Source organism: Gymnogyps californianus, chromosome 4, assembly GCF_018139145.2.
Source record: "Gymnogyps californianus isolate 813 chromosome 4, ASM1813914v2, whole genome shotgun sequence".
NCBI lineage: Eukaryota > Metazoa > Chordata > Aves > Accipitriformes > Cathartidae > Gymnogyps > Gymnogyps californianus.
The window spans coordinates 19,566,953-19,588,159 of NC_059474.1; the positions used below are offsets into that span (position 1 = coordinate 19,566,953).

General features: G+C 38.9%; 1 protein-coding gene across 1 annotated transcript in view; it reads right to left on the minus strand.

The window, feature by feature from the left end:
• Nucleotides 1-799: 799 nt before the first annotated feature.
• ADGRA3 (adhesion G protein-coupled receptor A3) overlaps nt 800-21,207 on the minus strand; it is a 62,594-nt gene continuing 42,186 nt past the window's right edge. The window contains exons 11-19 of the mRNA XM_050895640.1: nt 19,590-19,751; nt 19,114-19,317; nt 16,832-17,045; nt 16,471-16,679; nt 11,483-11,607; nt 10,818-10,941; nt 6,584-6,729; nt 2,577-2,672; nt 800-2,380 (exon numbers count right to left, since the gene is read on the minus strand). Coding sequence (XP_050751597.1) covers nt 1,138-2,380; nt 2,577-2,672; nt 6,584-6,729; nt 10,818-10,941; nt 11,483-11,607; nt 16,471-16,679; nt 16,832-17,045; nt 19,114-19,317; nt 19,590-19,751 — 2,523 coding nt within the window. The 3' untranslated portion in view covers nt 800-1,137. The remainder of the gene's footprint in view (nt 2,381-2,576; nt 2,673-6,583; nt 6,730-10,817; nt 10,942-11,482; nt 11,608-16,470; nt 16,680-16,831; nt 17,046-19,113; nt 19,318-19,589; nt 19,752-21,207) is intronic.

The window sequence follows — 21,207 nt, forward strand, 5'->3', positions numbered from 1 at the left end:
AGATTGCATGCTTTAACTATTTCTACTGCAGGAATTTACATACTTTTAAAAACTGATAACCTTATTAATATAGCTCTGCTCCTGAAACTTTTTTTTTTTAAACACAGATGCTGTATAGTATTGGAGATGATTATTCTGCAAATTATCACATACAGGTGAGTAAAAGTGAACTTGCAAAAATGCTCAAGAGTCAGCTTGTACAGTGACACTGAACCTGAAGACCCTGATTTTGCATACTGATCATACTCTTAACAGATTATCCCATTACCACCTATCAAAACACCTGCACTATTATTCTTTCACACTATTACAACTGAATGAGTTTTCATTGGTATGTACTGACCTTTGCAAATTAGCACCTATTGTCCGTGAACATTCATAACCTTCTCAATTACAAATGATTAAAACAAATTAGAAAAAACATCCCAGTCAGGTAATTATGAGGGCAAAATAGAGTATTATCCAAATACATTACCAAGTAAACTAAAACTCTGTGCAAGTGCACTAAAATAAGCCACAGCCATCTAAAAATATAACTAATGCAGCAAGTGCAAGACAATGATTTTGGAGTAAACAAGTTGCCTGTATACTAAAGCTCTTTAAAACATAGCTTCTTCATTTCAAACAAATTCTAGGCCTTATGCAATTAATTGAGCTATTTGCTATTGTCTATTTCAGACACCAAACATTTCCTTTAGTAACTGAAACTCGTAAGTTTCAGATACTGAAGTAGTAATATCAAGATGACATTCAGTGCAATAATCTTTAAAAAACCCAACAAATAAGTGCAACATTGGGCTGCTGGGGAAAATACTATTTATTATACATTTAAATACAAATTTGAAATGTGTTGTGGACACATCTGCAGGGTTACTGGTAAAAAATAAAAATGTACAAAGTGATGTTCTGCATCTCTTGAGATTGACGCTTTAAAAAAATTTTCACAAAATACCAAGAGTTCATCATTGTAAGAACAGCAAAGATAATAATGCATACAATCTTTTGCTTGGCAGATTATCTTTGTTCCCTCCCTGCATAAAGTACCTAGAGTTTGTAAACAGTCTTTAAAAGTGTTAATAGCTTTAAGGAATGTGTAATCACAGTTCATATGGATTCGTCCCGCAATGAATTACAATGCTACACAGTAGTTTCATGTTTCCATAACCCAGTTCTAATATTACCAGTACTGTCTGCAGTGAGCAAGGGTCCGTCCTGTCCACTGCTTTTAAGTGGTCCATTCTGAATGGCTAAATTTAAGCCATAAGATTTTTGTTGGTTTTCAAGTTCAACCGCTATTGGTTTCCTTAGAATATCTTTTTTGTTGTTGGTAGCTATTGTTTTTTCAGTATTTCTGCTACTTTTTGGAAGTGTACTGCAAGCATCACTGCTATCCTGTTGGGACTGGTTATACTGACGTTCTCTATATGCCAAATAGGCTCTTCGGCTCCTTGAATGCCCCTCGCTATTGCTTTGTCGACTTTTAGGTAAGCCATTTTGCACACTTCCTTCCACGCTTGTGGGAACATCATATGCATATTCCCTCAATACTGCAAGCCTGCTAGCACGATGTCCCTTGCTTCTGTTCTTATGATGCCGACTTGGGTGTCCGTTCGTCCGAAACTGTACCTCTAAGGGAGCTACATGCATTTTGATATCATTATCCACTGAATGTTCAGTAAGACTGTTATCAAGTTGAGGACCTGTGTTCAATGGCAGAGAAGTAGGGTGGCACTGAGCTGCTGCAGCTTGTAAGTTAGTTAGTTTACAACCTTGAGAAGAATTTTTTAGGCTTGACGCACTTTTATTTGTGCATGAAGATTCTGCGCTACTGTTGGTGCACTTAGGGGCCTCTCCATTGGTTCCACTGGAACTGGAGGGCTGCACGTTTACTTGCACCGAATACGTACTCCTTCCAGGGCAGCAAGTTGTTATCCAAGCATGCCTGACATCTTCCCTGTTAACGCAATGGTGCACCATAAGAAAGGCACTGAGGCTTAAACATGTTGCCCCAAAAAAACAGCTGAAGATCAGGTCCATGGGATAATACAGTGAAACTGACAGAGCTCCAAAGATCCACAGAGCGACATACAAAAGCAAAGTAAGGCCCACTCCCAGCAGCTGTGCTTGAAAACTGTGCTCGTTCTCCAAAGCAGATGTGGAAACTAGTGACACCGACAGTGAATCTTGATGAGCCAGTTCCCCATGTTCATTGGTGGCCAGACGCTGCTGTTCCTCAGCGGGTTCCTTAAGTTCATATTTACGTTCAGGGTGACGTTTTAGTTGTATGAATATGCTGAGAAAATACATACAGTTTATGAAAATTATAAAGCTAGCTGGCCCATAAAATGCTCCTAAGCTAGGTTCCCAAGTCATCCAGCAACTGGAAAAGAAACAAACCAAAGAAACAAAATTAATGTTTTCTCACAAGTCACTTATGCTTTATCAGTTCATAATGGTACTTTGAAATGATCTTGGCTGTGTTACATTTTCTGGAAGGATCAGAATTAATTGCAACAAGTACTTAGAAAAGCAAACCCATGAAATCTTATGACAGAGCTCTGTTATATGGTACTTACTACGGAGCATTAGGTCTGCTGCCATAATTTCGGATGTTTGCTGCTGCTGTTATTCCACAAACTATGATAGGGATCCCTCCACCAATAAGGTAGAACCTAAAAAGTAAAGCCAATATATCAGTGGCTGCTTAATGGCAATGGATTTTATTCAGTCACGATGAAGGAAATGAGAGCTTTCCAGGATTCTGGAAATATGCAAGTTCTTTAAGAAAATAAACAGGGTGAATCAGGTTTGGGCTTTGGCAATGTCACAAGTCTTCCTCACTACAATTTTTTTCCTCCTGTTGTAAACCACCTCTCTCTCACAGCTGCTCACTTCCCTCACAGGCACTGAACTAAGGTATACACGGTTAGAAGGAAGAAGCAAAAGCTGGCAGTCAAAAGTTGTAAACTGCTGGAAAAGAATACGGAAACTTAGAAGGAAAATAGTAAGTGGTATGTCCTTGTCGCAGAGATGAACTTGCCTAACTTTATGGACACTATGTTCAGAAGATCAGCCATAACAACTCCTGTTACTTGGGCATTTTTGTTGCAGGGGTTTGGGGGATGGTGTTGTTTTTATTCATTTACTTTTAATCGACTCTGTAATCTCATAGTATATACCTCCTGCTTCCCTGTGGTGGTGTTAATGAAAACTGTATGCCTTCAGAAGGATGAGGGCATATGTTGTTGGAGTATCTAACTTTTCATTCCAATTTCTATGAAGTCACGTTGAATTCGTTAGTAGCAGATCAATAATTACTGACAATCATTCCAATTAATGGCACTCTGTCCTGCGTCTTATGCTAATCCAGTCCAAATTCAGATCAGAACACGCAGTGAAAACTACTACTGTGACATACAAATGGGTAGTTTGTTTTGTCAACAGGAGACACCTATTCCGATGGTCCTGGACCTTTCCACTGCATTTCAGATTATTCACCAGAAGTTACTGCTGTCTCACATGAGACACAAAACAACAGTCTAAATACATTAAGTCTTTCTTGGAAGTCTAAGGACATTAAATATATTACTTAGTTGCTGAATCCTACACAGATCAAATTCTGTCATTGGTTTATTCTGTATCTTGATGCAGCAATCGGGAGCCAGCCAGATGAAACAGATCTTGTTGGCAGATTTTACTCTACTTATCTTTCACTACAAATTACTAAATCACTGCCTCCAAGATGCACCACTACTCATACATGAACAGCTAGGTGAAGCTGGTTCTACACAAGGCAAATTGTTACTGGTGGGAGAGTGAAGCAATATGGATTGTTTGTAGCCATAGTTCAGTTTGCTGTATTGAAGGAACATGTTTACAACTGGCCTTGAACCATACCAAGATACCAAGTATCAACACAAAAAAAAAAAAAGAGAAAAACAAAAAACCAAACCACTTGTGTGTTGCTGTGTGTAAGTCTTCAGCAATTCCTAAGAGCCCAAATTACAAACCAAAACTATCATGCAGCAAGGAGCTGTACGAACAGAATAGTAACTAAAAAAACATATACAAAGTATGCTAAAGGAGATGCAGTAATATTAAGATTTTGGGGCACAACGCTGTACAAGCTAAAACTTTTCCTTAAGTTAGATCGAAAAGAGAAAAACAAAACGAATGACATGGGTACACAAGAGGTGTTACAATGGTAACTGAAAAAAAAAAAGTAAGTAGTGAAATGCTGTATTTCTAAGTAGAACATTCACCCAGTATTTGTATTATAGTAATACAAGTATTTGTATTTATTTTAAATAAAATTACAAATACAAGTATTTGTATTTTTATTTTATTTCATGCTCTACATGAAGTATCCCACTATTAAGATCTTCAGCAAGGTTCTTTGTAAAGTAGTTCTTTTAGTTAAAAAATTTGAAACTGTTTCCTTTTGTCTTGGTTGGAGCCTGCTGAACAAAATACTGTTTCTGCATGACAAACTCCATTTCCTTGTTGTGACCGGCAGCTGAGGACCTCAGTTATTTTTACACCCTCTTGCCTGGCATGGCAATGCAATATACTTGGCATAAAGTTTTTCACAGTTAAGAAATTCCAACCAGTGCCAAGTGTTGCACTATCTTCTCAACACGGCTACTGTGAGCCACAGCAAATATCCCCTCTAATGTCTATAGCAGCTTCCTGAAGAACACCACATCCATTTCAAAGTCTTTTTCTACCTTGTTCATGACCAGTGACAAGGTCCCATTAACACACTGAATGAGTATCATCATTACCAACAAAATTGTCTTACATGCAATGAATTTCCCAAAATAAAGAATAAAGCTTATCTACGCTAGAGGGGAAGGAAGCTTAACAGCTATGAAGTCCACCCTCAGAAAATACCTACAGGAACTGAAGGTCAGTGTAAACGTCATGTTTACCTATCATCTGCAAGGTGGACTTCTTTAAACCCAAAGAACATAAAGCAGAATAATTTACATACGGCAAATAAGGAGAAAAATGTATACCTACATACATTTATCAGGGCTTTTTTTCTGTTCCAAAAGACCCTTTGTAATTCTGAAAAGGCATACAGAGGAGGAATATAAACAGCGTGGAGGTAAACAGAGAATCAGTTGTTTTGTCCCTCTAAATTCAAGAAACAGGGGGCCCGGTAACAGTAGGTGACCAGTTCCAAACAAGCAAGAAACTCTTGCACAAAACTCTTTGCCGTATGCCACTATGGGTAGTTTTGTTTTGAACATAAGTTTAGAAGACAACTGAATGGGGAAAAAAAAAATCCTTCTATGGCTTTTCCATGCAAAAACATCACGCATCTATCTGACTGAGGAAATCCCTGATCTGCAAGAAGTTGGACACTGAGAAAATCTGAAAAATATGAAGCTTGTTTGCTCTGTTCTGATACTTGTCTCCAGAGTTACTGCCATTGTCACAGATGAGGTGTCCAGATCTGAAATGGTAGGTACATGTTTATGTCTATGCAGAGCTGAGCCTGTGAGGTTGGTAATTTTACTGTAACATTTTTCCAAAGCAAGAACTCCATGACAAATAAGGGATGGGGGGAAAAAAAAATTCACAACAGATGTTAAAAAGGCTACTCAGTACCCTGCTGGAAGGCATACAGTTGGTGATGGGCATGATATCCTACAGTGAATACAATAGATTTACTTTTTCATAAAAAAAAAAAAAATAATAGAAGTTAAGGAAAGCAAAGACAGCACTTAAGTGGTACAAATATTAACCTTCTACCTTCTAACTTATCAATCAAATATTTCTATATGCTTGTATATAATACTGCAAATTTTAGTTGATGATATTCAGAAAAGCATTTCTGATTTTCTGCAGTCTCTGTACTTTAAAATCAAGCTTTCTAAATATTTGCCTATAACTAATCAAAGTTAATCAACTTCTGCCACCTCGTGGAGAATTTCAGCTTAGCAGTTTTTAATTAATATCCAGAGGCTCCGTAAGCTACAAGAACAAAGTATGTTAATGTATTCTGTTAAAAATATTTCACATAGGGTGAATTTCACAGATAATTAGCTTGTCCCATTTCAGAGATTTCAGAAATAAAAATTCTAGGAGGAATACTTCACAAAGAACACTATTTTCACTTGATAATGAGTGATACTTATTTTTCAAATTATTTGTAAGCAATCTTGGGAAAACATATTAAACTTTATTTACTTAAATTGCAGTGTTTGTTAATTGAGACAACACACTCCACATTCTTTCTTCTATGATAATTTAGTGGGAAGTGTTGCTATCTAAAGTCCTAATCAAAGCCCCAACCAAAGTGGTGATGCTGAAACACTACCAATTTCTTAATTTACAACTCAGGAACACAGCATTGCAACAGTAATATGCTAACACCAATCGTCCTTCACCTCATCCTCCTTAACATAAAGCTGAGGAACAGAAGAATCTGGAAGGGACTTTACAGACCTGGAAAGAAAATCTTCTATGAAAGGCACTTGCAAAAACACAGTAGTGACTTATTACATTTTCTGGTCAGAATATAAGCATAGCAACCTGGGAAATAATGAGTTGCAGAAACAAACAATAGGCTCACCTCAGCATTGGTCTGGGTGGAGGAGGTGGCTCATCAGGATCTTGACATCTTTTTGCTTTTTTGGTTACTTGCTTGTAAATATTACGAGATGTCACTCCCAGCCACAGTACTGTCGCAAGAGTGGAATAATGGAGAATTATCCCAACCTTTAAAAAAAAAAAAAATATGAACCCCCAAACATTTCCTTTCTACCAAGTTAAAAAATTAATCGTTTAAAACGCAACTTGCATAAAGCCTGAATTTTCAAAAGCTCAGTTCAAGAGAAGAAAAAACCCTCTTATTTTACTATGACTGTTCTAAATGTTTTCAAAAAAGTAAAATATGTTATGCAAACCCATCTTCCTATCAGCTGAGTCTGGAAAAGCTACATAGCTGCAGTTGCTTCTAGTGGAAGGAAAACTTAGTAATGCAGGAAGAACTTTGCTGGCCAACATTTTTAAGTTTACATATCAATCATACACTTTAGGAAACTGTATTTTACGAAACATTCAACTTTAAAATGTCTTGTGTTAGAGATATTCCAATTGAAACAAGTAAGGGAACAGCAAGCTAATGATATTGTGGTAACTATGTAGCAAGCGGCAAAATACAGACAGCTAACACTCATCAGCGGTTTTAACACAATGCAAAAAAAAAAAAAGTAAGTGTCATACCTTAGATATTTAACCAGCCCAAACGTTAATGCAAAGACAGCCTCACAGACTGACTGGGCACTACTGTTAAGAAAACAGTTGTCTATCAGATCCTTTTGCATCTGCATTATTTTATAAACTGAACATTGTCTTCTTAAAAGTAGTTCTGGGAATTCCCAAGTTCCTGGGGTTTAGTCGAGGAAAGGCACAGTCTAGTTGTCCTGTATTTCCTTACTTATAAGCCAACATTGAGATGAAGTGACTGCAAGAATTAAGTTTCATGTATCCCCTAAATGACAGCACAGGTGCATGGAAGAGGCGACACTTGTTTCTGTTAAGATGACTGGAGGTGGTTTTTTTGAAGTTTCAATCATCAGTAAAAGCACAACTCTTAAGCAACCCATCCATATCACAGAATTTCTCTTGGAGGATTACTGTCTCCAAGAAGGCAAGAAAAAAGATTGCAGTTTGTCAAACTATTTCCTCGTCTCCACATATATGTGTGTGTGTGCACACACATACACACAGACTAGCATTCTCTTTATTTTTGTAGAAGGATCAGGGACATATTTTATTGCAACACTTTGAACCATCAACCTAATAACTACTGTAAACTAACAAGGAGGGGCTGGTGGGGAATGTGAAGCTCAAGGGCAGCTTTGGCTGCAGTGACCATGAAATGGTGGAGTTCAAGATCCTTAGGGCAGCGAGGAGGGCACACAGCAAGCTTGCTACCCTAGACTTCAGAAGAGCAGACTTTGGTCTTTTCAGGGATCTGCTTGGTTGAGTACCATGGGATAAAGCCCTGGAGGGAAGAGGGGCCCAAGAAAGCTGGTTAATGTTCAAGGATCACCTCCTCCAAGCTCAGGAGCGATGCATCCCAACAAAGAGGAAGTCAGGCAAAAACACCAGGAGGCCTGCATGGATGAACAAGGAGCTTCTGGACAAACTCAAACACAAAAAGGAAGCCTACAGAGGGTGGAAGCAAGGACAGGTGGCCTGGGAGGAATACAGAGAAATTGTCCGAGCAGCCAGGGATCAGCTTAGGAAAGCTAAAGCCCTGATAGAAATAAATCTGGCCAGGGACATCAAGGGCAACAAGAAAAGCTTCTGTAGTTATGCTGGTGATAAAAGGAAGACTAAGGAAAATGTGAACCCTCTCCGGCAGGAAACGGGAGACCTGGTTACCTGGGACATGGAGAGGGCTGAGGTACTCAAGGACTTTTTTGCCTCAGTCTTCACCGGCAAGTGCTCCAGCTACACCACCCAAGTCACAGAAGGCAAAGGCAGGGACTGGGAGAATGAAGAACCGCTCACTGTAGGAGAAGATCAGGTTCAAGACCATCTAAGGAACCTGAAGGTGCACAAGTCCATGGGACCTGATAAGATGCATCTGTGGGTCCTGAGGGAACTGGTGGGTGAAGTGGCTAAGCCACTATCCACCATATTTGAGAAGTCGTGGCAGTCTGGGGAAGTTCCCGCTGACTGGAAAAGGGGAAACATAACCCCCATTTTTAAAAAAGGAAAAAAGAAAGACCCGGGGAACTACAGGCCAGTCGGTCTCACCTCTGGGCCCTGCAAGATCATGGAGCAGATCCTCCTGGAAACTATGCTAAGGCACATGGAAAATAAGGAGGTGATGGGTGACAGTCAGCATGGCTTCACTAAGGGCAGATCACGCCTGACAAATCTGGTGACCTTCTACAACGGAATTACAACACTGGTGGATAAGGGAAGAGCAACTGATGTCGTCTACCTGGACTTGTCCAAAGCATTTGACACTGTCCCACACGACATCCTTGTCTCTAAATTGGAGAGACATGGATTTGACAGATGGACCACTCGGTGGATAAGGAATTGTCTGGATGGTCGCACTCAAAGAGTTGCCATCAACGGCTCAATGTCCAAGCGGAGAGCAGTGACGAGTGGCGTTCCTCAGGGGTTGGTATGGGGACAGGTGCTGTTCAACACCTTTGTTGGTGACGTGGACAGTGGGACTGAGTGCACTCTCAGCAAGTTTGCCGACAACACCAACCTGTGTGGTGCGGTCGAAACGCTGGAGGGAAGGAATGTCATCCAGAGGGACCTTGACAGGCTTGAGAGGTGGGCCCGTGCGAACCTCATGAAGTTCAACAAGGCCAAGTGCAAGGTCCTGCACGTGGGTCAGGGCAATCCCAAGCACAAATACAGGCTGGGCGATGAGTCAATGGAGAGGAGCCCTGAGGAGAAGGACTTGGGGGTGTTGGTTGACAAGAAGCTCCGCATGACCCGACAATGTGTGTTTGCAGCCCAGAAAGCCAACCATATCCTGGGCTGCATCAAAAGAAGTGTGACCAGCAGGTCGAGGGAAGTGATTCTTCCCCTCTGCTCTGCTCTTGTGAGACCCCACCTGGAGTACTGTGTTCAGCTCTGGGGGCCCCAACATAAGAAGGACATGGACCTGTTGGAGCAAGTCCAGAGGAGGGCCACGAAGATGATCAGAGGGCTGGAGCACCTCTCCTATGAAGACAGGCTGAGAGAGTTGGGGTTGTTCAGCCTGGAGAAGAGAAGGCTCCGGGGAGACCTTACAGCAGCCTTCCAGTACCTAAAGGGGGCCTACAAGAAAGCTGCAGAGGGACTTTTTACAAGGGCATGGAGTGATAGGACAAGGGGTAATGGCTTTAAACTGAAAGGGGGGAGATTTAGATTAGATGTAAGGAAGAAGTTCTTCACTGTGAGGGTGGTGAGGCACTGCAACAGGTTGCCCAGGGAGGTTGTGGATGCCCCCTCCCTGGAAGTGTTCAAGGCCAGGTTGGACGGGGCTTTGAGCAACCTGGTCTAGTGGAAGGTGTCCCTGCCCATGGCAGGGGGGTTGGAACTAGATGATCTTTAAGGTCCCTTCCAACCCATACCATTCTATGATTCTATGTAAATTCAAACAAAAAGCATTATGGAATATTATGGTGAGGGATTAGAAGCCTTTATGAATCACTGGATGGAAAAAAGAAAACATTAAAAAAATTTCCCTGATATCATTCCAAAGCAGCAACTGTTATTATACTGAAACACTGCAACTGAATTAGAGATGGCCAAATCTTAGAAGAACAATTCACTATATAAGAGGAGTCTCAATAAAGCTAGCAATGTTTGTTTAGAGAAAGCATGGGTCTTTGACTTGAAACACTTCTCTCTCCCTCCCTTTAGGTTATACTGAGCAAATGGAAATAAATATTTTAATACCTGTGGAAATCAGTTTTCACATGGTCTGTAAAGGCCACATACAGGCTTATAAAACAATTTCATAATAAGTAAGTCTCAAAAATAAAACAGGTAAAACTTTTTTTTTGGTGATAGCATTTTGGGCAAAAAAAATTTTCTATTGCACTTCTGAAATATTCTTCCAGTTTTCAAGTAATGAACTAGTTTTATCTTCATGGCTGGATGAAAATACAGGAGAAATCTTTTAGGTAAAAAAAAAGATTAATTTTTTTTGTCTAAATTTTACATTCTGATGAAAATGCCTATACAGTACTACTGTTCTGTAGGAGGCAAGGGGAGCGTATACATATATAGGAGTATGAAACTGGTCACTAATTTTTTCAAGTGTTTGCATGTTTACTTACTGCTTGGCAAATGCTGGCATTCCTGGTCTGAGTTATGCCTCCAATAAACATCACACATGTCAGGAAAATATGAAAGCTCAGGTTAACTAGCATATGCCAGCTTTTTACACTGATCCTGATGACACTGTTAAAAGAAACAAATTGGACAACATAAAACACAGCTGCGTTATTGTCTTTCAGAAACTAGGAAGATATACTTGTGATAAATGAGATACAATTACTGTTAATGATTGTTTGACTACCATGTACTTTGTAATCAAATATAATCTCTGGTCTTCATCACAAGAAATTAAAACACCCTCCTATTAACTAGCTTTATACAACTATTTGGGGCCTGATTCAAAAATTTTAGGCTTCAAGCTTTCACATCAACAGAAATGTAAAAAGCTGAACAGTTTGTTAAATTCTACCATCATTCTTGAGTGGTCTCTTCTTTCATCATGAAGCAAAAGTGAAGAATTAAAGAGATACATGGTTATGAGAGCTAAATTGTCATAATCAAGAACAGATGAAAGAGCTACTTGCTTAACTGTTAGTTTGCATCAACAAATTTTATAGGGAAAAAAACCAAATGCAGACTACTATATCATGTTCCTATAAAAAAGAAAAAGTAGTCCTAAGCACTATGAAACTAATTTTTTTAGTCTAGTAATTTTGATTCATACCTGTGATGGTATACGTAACTGACTATGATCATCAACAGGCACATTAGCAAAACCATGGCAGTGGCATAAATTACTGGATGCAAAAGATCAGCTGGCTGCGTATATAATTCAGCTCCTGTCAAGTCCTGACAACAAAAACAAGATTAACATTAGTCCACCTTATCTCTTCATTTTGTGAGGGTGGGGGAATGGCAGAGAAAACACAAATTAAGACGTAACAGGAACCTTCTAGATGAAATGTCTTCCCCCCACTCCAAACGCGACCCTCCAATTATTTATTACTTGATGTTTCTGGCTTTCTTCCACAATCACCTGCTATTCTGGCTGACCTTTATAAATGCAGTCACCTATCTTATGGAACACTTAAACTTCATATATGCTTGAAGATACAGAGAAGTTAGTAGCTTATAGACACCATTTTCTTCTTAAAATATTTATATGTATAGCACGTAGAGCAACTGTGTGTTTCAGTTATAATTATTATCTTCTGCAACAACCCAAAGAACGTTACAGAAAGTGCCCTCAGCAAGTCTGCAGATGATGCTATAGACTGGGGGAACTGACCAACAGATTGGAGGATATTCAGAGGGATAGTGGTAAGCCAGAGAAATAGGCTGATAAAACATCATGAAATTTAGCAAAGGAAAATGTTAAAAGATCTGCATCTGGGACAGAATAACCCCATGCATGCAAAAACACAGGCTGAGCACTGGGCTGATTAGAAAGCAATGAAAGAACCACTTGAGGGTACTGACAGACAAAAGCTGACCACAAGCCAGCAGTGTAGCCTGCAGCCCAAGGCCACACTTTGCTGTACTAGCAAAACCAGAGCAAGCGGGTGAACTGATTATTCCCTTCTGTTCAGCACTGTGAGACCACCTCTGCAGAAGTGTCTTCAATCTGAGGCTCCCCAGTACAAGAAAGGCACCGACGTACTGGATGGAGCAAGTCTAACAGATCACTGGGATGATTAGCAGGCTGAAGCACACAATATCTGAGGCTGAAAAAGGTGGGTTTGTTCATCTTTAAGAAGAAAGGAAGATGGGAGAAATCTCATTATTACATTGAACTACCTACTGGGATGGTATGAAGACGACTGAGTCAAACTCTTCTTGGAACTGAACCATGAAATGATGAGAGGCAATGGACATTATCAGCAACATGGAAAATTCTGATTAGATATAGGAAAAAAATTCTGATGAAAGTGGTCACCACCCAGAGAAACTGTGTAATCTCTGTCCTTGGAGATACTCAAAGTTTGACTGAATATGACCTGGAGCAATATGATCTGACTTTGAAGGTGATCAAACTTTGAGCAGGTAATTCGACCAAATGACACCCAGATGTTCCTACCAGATTGTATTCTATGATTACTGTTTGACTGGAATAGATAGCTGATAACTCAACCAGAATTCAACACCTCGTTAGCATCGTTCAAGTTTTCTGAACCCACCCGTCAAAATATTACTCAAGGAGTAAGCATGAAATGGAACCTTGGACTGTTAAAGCACGGCAGTATTTCAAATAACATCTAAGGATTGACATTTTCATTTACTAACAAGAATAGCAAGAAGAAGTAATTCTGTTTGGATGCAGTTACAATTTACTAGAGTTCCATTTCCATAATGGTAATGAACACTGGGGGAAAAACACCCTTCAATCCCTTCCAGCACAAAATAAAACAAATTCGCTTCACTAAGATCAGTGGAAAAATCTATTAAAAATAATTTTTCAGAACGGACAGGACACAGAAACTTCTCTCACCTATAATTCTGAGTGAGTCACTCTTAAACCTCTAGAGTTGGCAAAGTTCAAATGCGTGCTGGGGGAAAGGAGAACAAATTTGGCATTCACAAAGAACAGCAGAACATTAGGAGGAAGCTTCAGTTTGTTTTGAGAAAAATCAGTGATACACAACCTGGTTTTAAGGTTAAGAAGAGTAATCTGATTTCATGGACAGGAGCAGAGTTCTTGAATTGAGGCTTACAATTAAATTAGTCAGCAGTCTCTTCACCACTCCTTCAACTGTTCTTTCATCGGAATATAAATTTGTTATTCCTAACTAACTCACCAACCTCATTTCAAACTAATTTAATCAGATTGTCAGTTGGATTTTTATGTATTTGGTTTTCTTTGGCACCTGGAAAAAACACTTTGGGAAAGATCATAAGATATTATGCCTCAGGCACGCAGTGTCATCTGATTTCAACATTACCCATAGCTTGGTTGATATCCAGCTGAGATCCCTAGGAACTCACTGCTGTTACAAGCATGAGCAAATATATTGTCACACATAGCCGGTGAGTAATCGGAGAACAGAAACTGTAGGAGAATTCCGGTTGCTGTTTCCAGATTGGTGACAGGTAACAAGATGTCATGCATATATTGGTGTGAACTTCAAGAACAAGAGCTACAAAATCACAAGATTTACAATAATCTTCTAGAACGTCTGAGAAAACTCAATATGCCTAGCATAGCTAGCAAAGGCCTTGACCCAATACCCACTAAATCAATGGCATTCTTACCGATTGCACTGATATTTTTAATCAGACCTACTAAAAGGAGTGAAGGGAGCTAATAATGTTATTTCTGAGCTAAACTGATCCTAAATAATAATTTAGTAAAAAAAGAATGACAGTAAACCAACAGTAGAGATGACATTAAGAACAACATTGGGGCGTTTATAGCCAACTAGCAGAACTCTGTTTCTTCTCAACTACCATTGCTGTTTTTTTTCCTCTGCTGCAGGCCTATAATAATGAGATTTCAGCTGAGCCTCCTGGTTATCTCTTCTATTATTAAACACTGGTTAAAATAATTTCCAAATAAATACAAAATTTTATAACTGTATCTTCCTAAATCACTAGATTAGAAAACTAGGCACTCAGTTATAGGTTTCCTTATCAGAGAGGACTTTACATTATGTTCTGAAACGTATGAAGACGGGTCAGTACATTACAACCTGCTTTCTTCTACACACATATGTACTAAAGTAAAGTAGACTGAAAAAAGAGCAAAATAACTCTGGTTACGTCATTCGCCATCCAGCCAGGATGATGGAATACTGCATTCAGGTCCCTCCTGCCACTACTGTTCATATATTTTATGTTAATGACAACTGCTGAATTAAAAGCCAAACTTCTAAAACTGAACCCAAAAGAATTTCCTATGAGCCTGGGACCAGAACCCAGACTTCCATAAGACTGTAAGAGTTGACAAATCAAATAGGCTATCATGGCTTTTTTAGTTAGTATATGGATAGGCATTACGAAAACCTTTTTCAGCAGCCACTTAGACATCCAGAGCTTTTGCAGTATATTAACTGTGTGCAAGGAACATTTATCAGATGAACATTACTCTGTCCTCCTCCACCTACCCCCTCCTCTCCAGTCTCTAGTCCCTAACATTTTTGGGAAGTAGCTAAATATTTAAGGAATACCAGTTTTGAGCAAGCATAGAATGAGCAGAAAAGGAAGAAAGCTGCCCCTTCCTCTAACTTTTTTGATTTCTGATTGTCAACAGTTCTCTATATAACTCACAGTAAGATATTGATATAATCTTACCATGTATTAATTTAGAAATAGTAATTTACAGCAGCAGATTGAATACGCTCTTCATTTTTCTTCCTCCAGATGGCAGAAATGTGACCAATTTAAAGCATAATTTCTCTTTACGTGCATACTACACATACAAATGAAGTTTAATTCTGTTTTAGAGTGCTGTTATGTTTTAGGAAAGGGTTATATATTTAAAAAATATCAAAGAAGTGAACTATAGGGTTCGAAGTAATTTAAAACAGTACCTTCAGAGGTAAAGTTGCTCTCTTTGAGCTCTTTTAAAAAGCTTGGCATGTAAATCTTAATTTATGTTTAGCTTTTTGGTATTTACTGCTTAATTCTCTTAAGATTTTTGAAAATTTGAGTTGCAAAACAAAAATAGCAACTTCTCAGGCACTGATCATCATAAAGGAATCCTCTTTCTTCCACATACGATTACATAAAAATATATATTTAATTCCACACAGAGCACATTAACTACAACAAAACCCATATCAAATTTACACTTAAAAATATTTCCTAAACCTCTTACTATTTCACTCTGCTTCCTACTAGCCTACCATTTTTATGTATCACATTTTATCATTTAGCATCTGCGGTGATGACTGATGAGCAGGGTAGCAGTCACCATCTGTAAAAAGGGAAGCTTCCCAGGCCAAATTCTGAAGTGAAGAGCTCTGGGAACAGACAAAGGAGAAATCCTACTTCATAACTGAAGAGGACTAAAAGAAGGTGTCTCACTCCTTTCTTCTTTAACTATCACTATATTTTAGAACTGGTTAACCATTTTATTGACATCAATATGCTAAGACTAGAGTTCAGATACTATTTTTTAAGCACTATTTCAAAAATATTTTCGATAGTAACTGTTTTGGTTTTTTTTTTTTCTTTTTCAATTGATGTCTTCTGGTAACAGACCTACATACTAGTGAATGAATAGCTAATTTGCAGTGAAATACTATCTCTGGTTCTGGATTACAGAAAAAAAAACCCCACCCACACCTGGGAAAACACTCCGGCCAACAGACAAAGCTCACAAATTTAACCTAACACAGAGAAGATACGTTTTTTTTCAACTGTTACCTTTATTTTAAACTGTCATTATTAGACTAAAGTTCATAAAAGCCCATTTGATTAAGTAGCTCATTAAAATGGCTTCCTATAATATAGTACTTTTCATATGAAAATTCTTTTGTGTCTAGTATATTCAGCAATTAATTCCACTTTGACAGATTTCCACTTAAACCTCATCTTATAGCAACATTTATATCAACACAAGCAAAAACTGAAGCTTTATTTCTTGTGTCTAGTTTTATGTGAAATGGAACATGAGAATGCTCATTTTCTTTAATGCAAGAAAAAAAAAACCCAGAGTTGTATTTTTAATATTTTCAAGTACCAGAAAGAGACATGTAATTCTAAGTGTCATACCATTAAAACGGCATAGTTGCTGAGGGAGTAGCACTGAATGGTAGTAATATTTTCATCAGAGAGAAGAATGCGACAACCATCAGATTTCCATCCCCCTTGTCCGTTCAGCAGATCAAAGTCCCACTGAGCTGCAACAGCATCTGCTCCATGCGCAATGCGCCGCAGTGTCACATTTATAGGAACGTGGTGACTGGCTAGGTTTAAACCATCTGTTACAAAAGAAATGTATTTGCACATAAATTTCTCAACATGTAACACATTAGATGCTAAAAACCTTTTATTAGATATACACTAGTCAAAACAAAGGAGTCAAAAATGTCTATTTTTAAAGATCATAAAAAAGTAATAATAAAAAACAAACCTATCTTGGTAAGAATAACTGGTGTTACAACTGTACGACGTTTCCCATCATCAGCCAGATTTGTTGAATTTCCTGTTGCTGGAAAAAGCTTTCCATTGCGAAATGCAATAAGCTGAAGCTTGTAGACAGATTCATCTGCTGGTCTGATTTCTCTTTTTTGCTTTTGGGTGAAAAGGGAAGCTGGCAACTGGATAGAAGCCTCCACAATTGTGTTCTACAAATAAACGGATTTATAAGGTTTTAAAGAGAAAATAAAATTCTTTACAGAGATTAAATTAGCAGCTCCTCCAACTGAACAGTGTCAGAGATTAATGCATTTAGCAGACTATGCATTGTGACAAACCTATTTGACAGTGTTTCCAAGTAATCCATGATAAAATAGTTGAATTAGGTTAAAGTCTTATCACTTTTTTAAAAAAGAAAAAAAAAAGTTAAGATTCTGTAGTTACCTTACTTGTTACAGAGAGTAAAGTTGAAGTTGATATCAGTGAAGTATTACAAGATCTTTCCAGATTAGACTATTGGCAACCAGAAGCAGCAACCAAGACAAGCAGACAAAGAGAAATGCTGTAATTGTGCATTAGTGCCATTCAAAATGAAACACTGTATACAAACTGGTTTTGATAACTTGTATATAAATTATACTTGGGTAGGGAAGCATGCATGTAATTTCATAGAATTACATAAATATAATTTCAAATATACACCCTGCAGTGACGTTCAAGCAATTTAAGTGATAAAAGCAAACTGGTATGTTGGGGAATGTAACTGAAAAAATACTTTTACAGAATATGAGGAAGTGTTTCCATTCTATACACACCCACATATATAGATGTGTGTGTGTACATGCACACACACACACACAAATAAAATTAACCTTTCAGGTCCATCTTCTACTTCATGCTTAATTACAGTACCACTCTGAGCAGAATATTTCAGATATTTAAGGAGACTGGTAATATCTGATTTAACATGTAATGAAGGTGAAAATACAGCAAAATAAAGCCAAGTGTTATTATGAACTAGGGAGCATTTCAATTTCCATACTTATGAAAAGATCTGAAAGCATCTTTCAAATAAAGAAGTTTTAATAAAGAAAACCACACCTACGCATTAAAAATTGTGTCCATTAAAAAACTATTCTATAATCAAACTTTATTATCCTTCGTCACTTTAATTATCTCTTGTCACAGTGTGTTGGGTTTGTGTAGCGGGGGAGGGGCTACAGGGGTGGCTCCTTCGAGAAGCTGCTAGGAGCTTCCCCAGCTCCAACTGGGACAGTCGCTGGCCAAGGCAGAGCCAGCCAGCGATGGCGGTAGCGCCCCTGTGATAGCATGTTTAAGAAGGGGAAAGACTGCTGAAAAGAAGAAGAGCTGCAGTGAGGAGAGGAGTGGGATGTGAGTGAAACAACCATGCAGACACCGAGGTCAGTGAAGAAGGAGAGGGAGGAGGTGCGCCGAAGCAGAGATTCCCCTGCAGCCCGTGGTGAGACAGCAGGCTGTCCCCCCTGCAGCCCATGGAGGGTTAATGGTGGAGCAGAGATTCCCCTGCAGCCCATGGAGGACCCCACGCCGGAGCAGGTGGCTGGGCCCGGAGAAGGCCGTGACTCTGTGGGAGAGCCCACGCTGGAGCAGTTTGCGGAGGACTGCAGTGCGTGGAAAGGACTCGCGTTGGAGAAGCTCGTGGAGGGCTGACCACCGTGAGAGGGACCCCACGCTGGAGCAGGGGAAGAGTGTGAGGAGTCCTCCCCCTGAGGAGGAAGGAGCGGCAGAGACAATGTGGGACGAACTGACTGCAATCCCCATTCCCGCCCCCTGCGCCGCTGGGAGGGGAGGAGGTAGAGGTATCGGGAGCAAAGCTGAGCCCGGGAAGAAGGGAGGGGTGGGGGCAAGGTGTGTTTTTAAGATAGGGTTCTATTTCTCATCATCCTACTCTGATTTGGTTGGTAACAAATTTAATTGGTTTATTTTTCCCCCAAACCGAGTCTGTTTTGCCTGTGACCATAAGTGGTGAGTGATCCCTCCCTGTCCTTGTCTCGGCCCACGAGCCTTTTGTTGTATTTTCTCCTCCCCATCCCGCCGGGGGGGGGGGGGGGAAGGAGTGAGTGAGCGGCTGCGTGGTGCTTTGTTGCCGGCTGGGCTTAAACCACGACACACAGTTAATTCTGGATTACGTAAAAATGCTACTTTAACATTAGAAATTAATAATACAAGCTTGCTTTCCAAATGATTCATATTTAAGGTAGTATTACAAAGTCAGTAGGGAAACAATGAGTATCCAACCTTTAAAGCCAGACTTGACAGTGTATTTGAAACGTTGCACTTAAAGCTTAATTGTTTATCTAGATTTCCATCTGGATCTCTTCTCCCATAATCACTGAGTCCTGTACGGTCCGATGTAGCCACTTTCTGAAATACGGTGCATGTCATCCCAGTGAAACCAGCAGCCTTTATTACATAAGCCTCAAGAGCAATATTTGGAGAATACTGTGATGACAAAAATCAAACATTAAATAATTTTACACACCACAGGAAGAATAATAAATAATCTTAAAGGGATTCTCTGCCTTAAGAGAAAAACACACCCAGAAAACTGTTTCTGTTTATCTGGCAGGGATAAATCTGTTCAGAGTATTTCTCTTTTCCCTACAGAAATAGTAGGCATTTCAGATAATGCCAACATCTATTAAGAAAAATAAAAAGCTATTGAAACTCAAAAGCCAGCAAAATGTCTTCTAAATAAATAAATTTATACTTACAGTAGAATAAACTTGAGCTCCATTTGCAAGCCGATACATAGCAATTCTCTGCAGACACTGTACAATTCTAGTGCAAGCCTTGGCTTCCCTTTGTGCCATCCACAGAACACGTTCATCGGCTAACATAATATTACTTGCTATATCCACCATCACGTCACCAAGCTAACAGGGAAGAGAAATGACTACTTTATATCTTTGAAAGCGTTCCTCAAGTAGGATCATTACCAGAAAATACAAAGTGACTTGTCAGCACAGAAAGCAAAAGGAAATTGGTTGTTCCTGTTTCAATCACCGCTTGTCACGTTGACATACTGAAATACTTTGACTCAGACATTTACCTCTATTCAAGAAAAATGTTATGCCAACGTAATTTGTCTGTTTACATTATACTTAGAAAACAAAAACATGAGAAATACAGATATTTCATTAAAAGCAGAGTGTAATACTCCACATTCTACTGTACTACTTATTTAAAAGGACTATTTATAATCAACTTTAAACCTAAAATAAATAAAAATAAAACTATAAATCAACAATAATACAGTTTGCATGTATGGGGGAAGATAATTAGAAAAGAATAATACAGGCAAAAATTAGCACGCAACCCTTCTGCTTCTCTTCCTTTCGCTATGTCTGCCTTGCTTCCTTGCTTGCCTTCAATTTTGCATGAACTGTTTTAAGTCGTAGGTTATACATGAGAGACAGCAAATACTCACAGGTACCAGAGCTGCTTTCAAACCACCAATTACATTGTTGTAAGTTTATGCTCACACTCCCTACTCTGTCTTCTTTATGACAGACAAATACAAACTATAAAGGGAATTCATTTATTGAGGCCACAACTCCGCCAAAATTAATGAGCACCTACCTTGACAACATTGACCTACACCAGATTTTCACAACATTTAAGAAACAGTGAGAAATATTGGACCAAAAGTGAAGGTGCGTGTATTTTCTAGCTGAATTGACTGAAAAGCAATTCACAGTGCCTAAATTTAGGGACTGGAATTTTCTGCATAAAGAGACATAGGGCGGGGAAGACATCGCCTTTACCATCCAGGCTTCCCAATTTCTTTTCAGAATATTACTAATAAGGGGAGAACACAGTAGTTTGTTGTTCTTTTTTTAAATCTTTAAAAATAAAGGCAATAACAGGAATATTTACTATTTTAAGAACTGTCTCTTTTAGGGACAGAAGCTACAATCAGTAAACATTCTCCACAGCTAACAGAGCCTCAAGCAGCATTTGCAGGCTGTAGCCCTTTTCATTAAATTCTCAAGAACAAAATTAAATTAATGACTTACTACTACTTGAAAAATGGTAACGTTTTACACATCAGCAAATGGTGGTTTTACAATAAATTATCAGTAGTAAGATCCTGAAGTCACAGGACTCAAGTTGTTTCATACTTTTAAAAAATATTACACATTATTCTTTCCCCTGCTTATCAAAGTGCACACAACGTTTTCCAACTGCATTCTAACTTAAGACAATCTGCAAAGAACTTCCTGAACATTTGTCTTCAGTTTGTTTCTTCTGACATGAAAAAGCTATTAAATGAAGCTTTTTATAATTTATATTATTTATCTTTCAGAATAGCCACTGTACCACAAACTA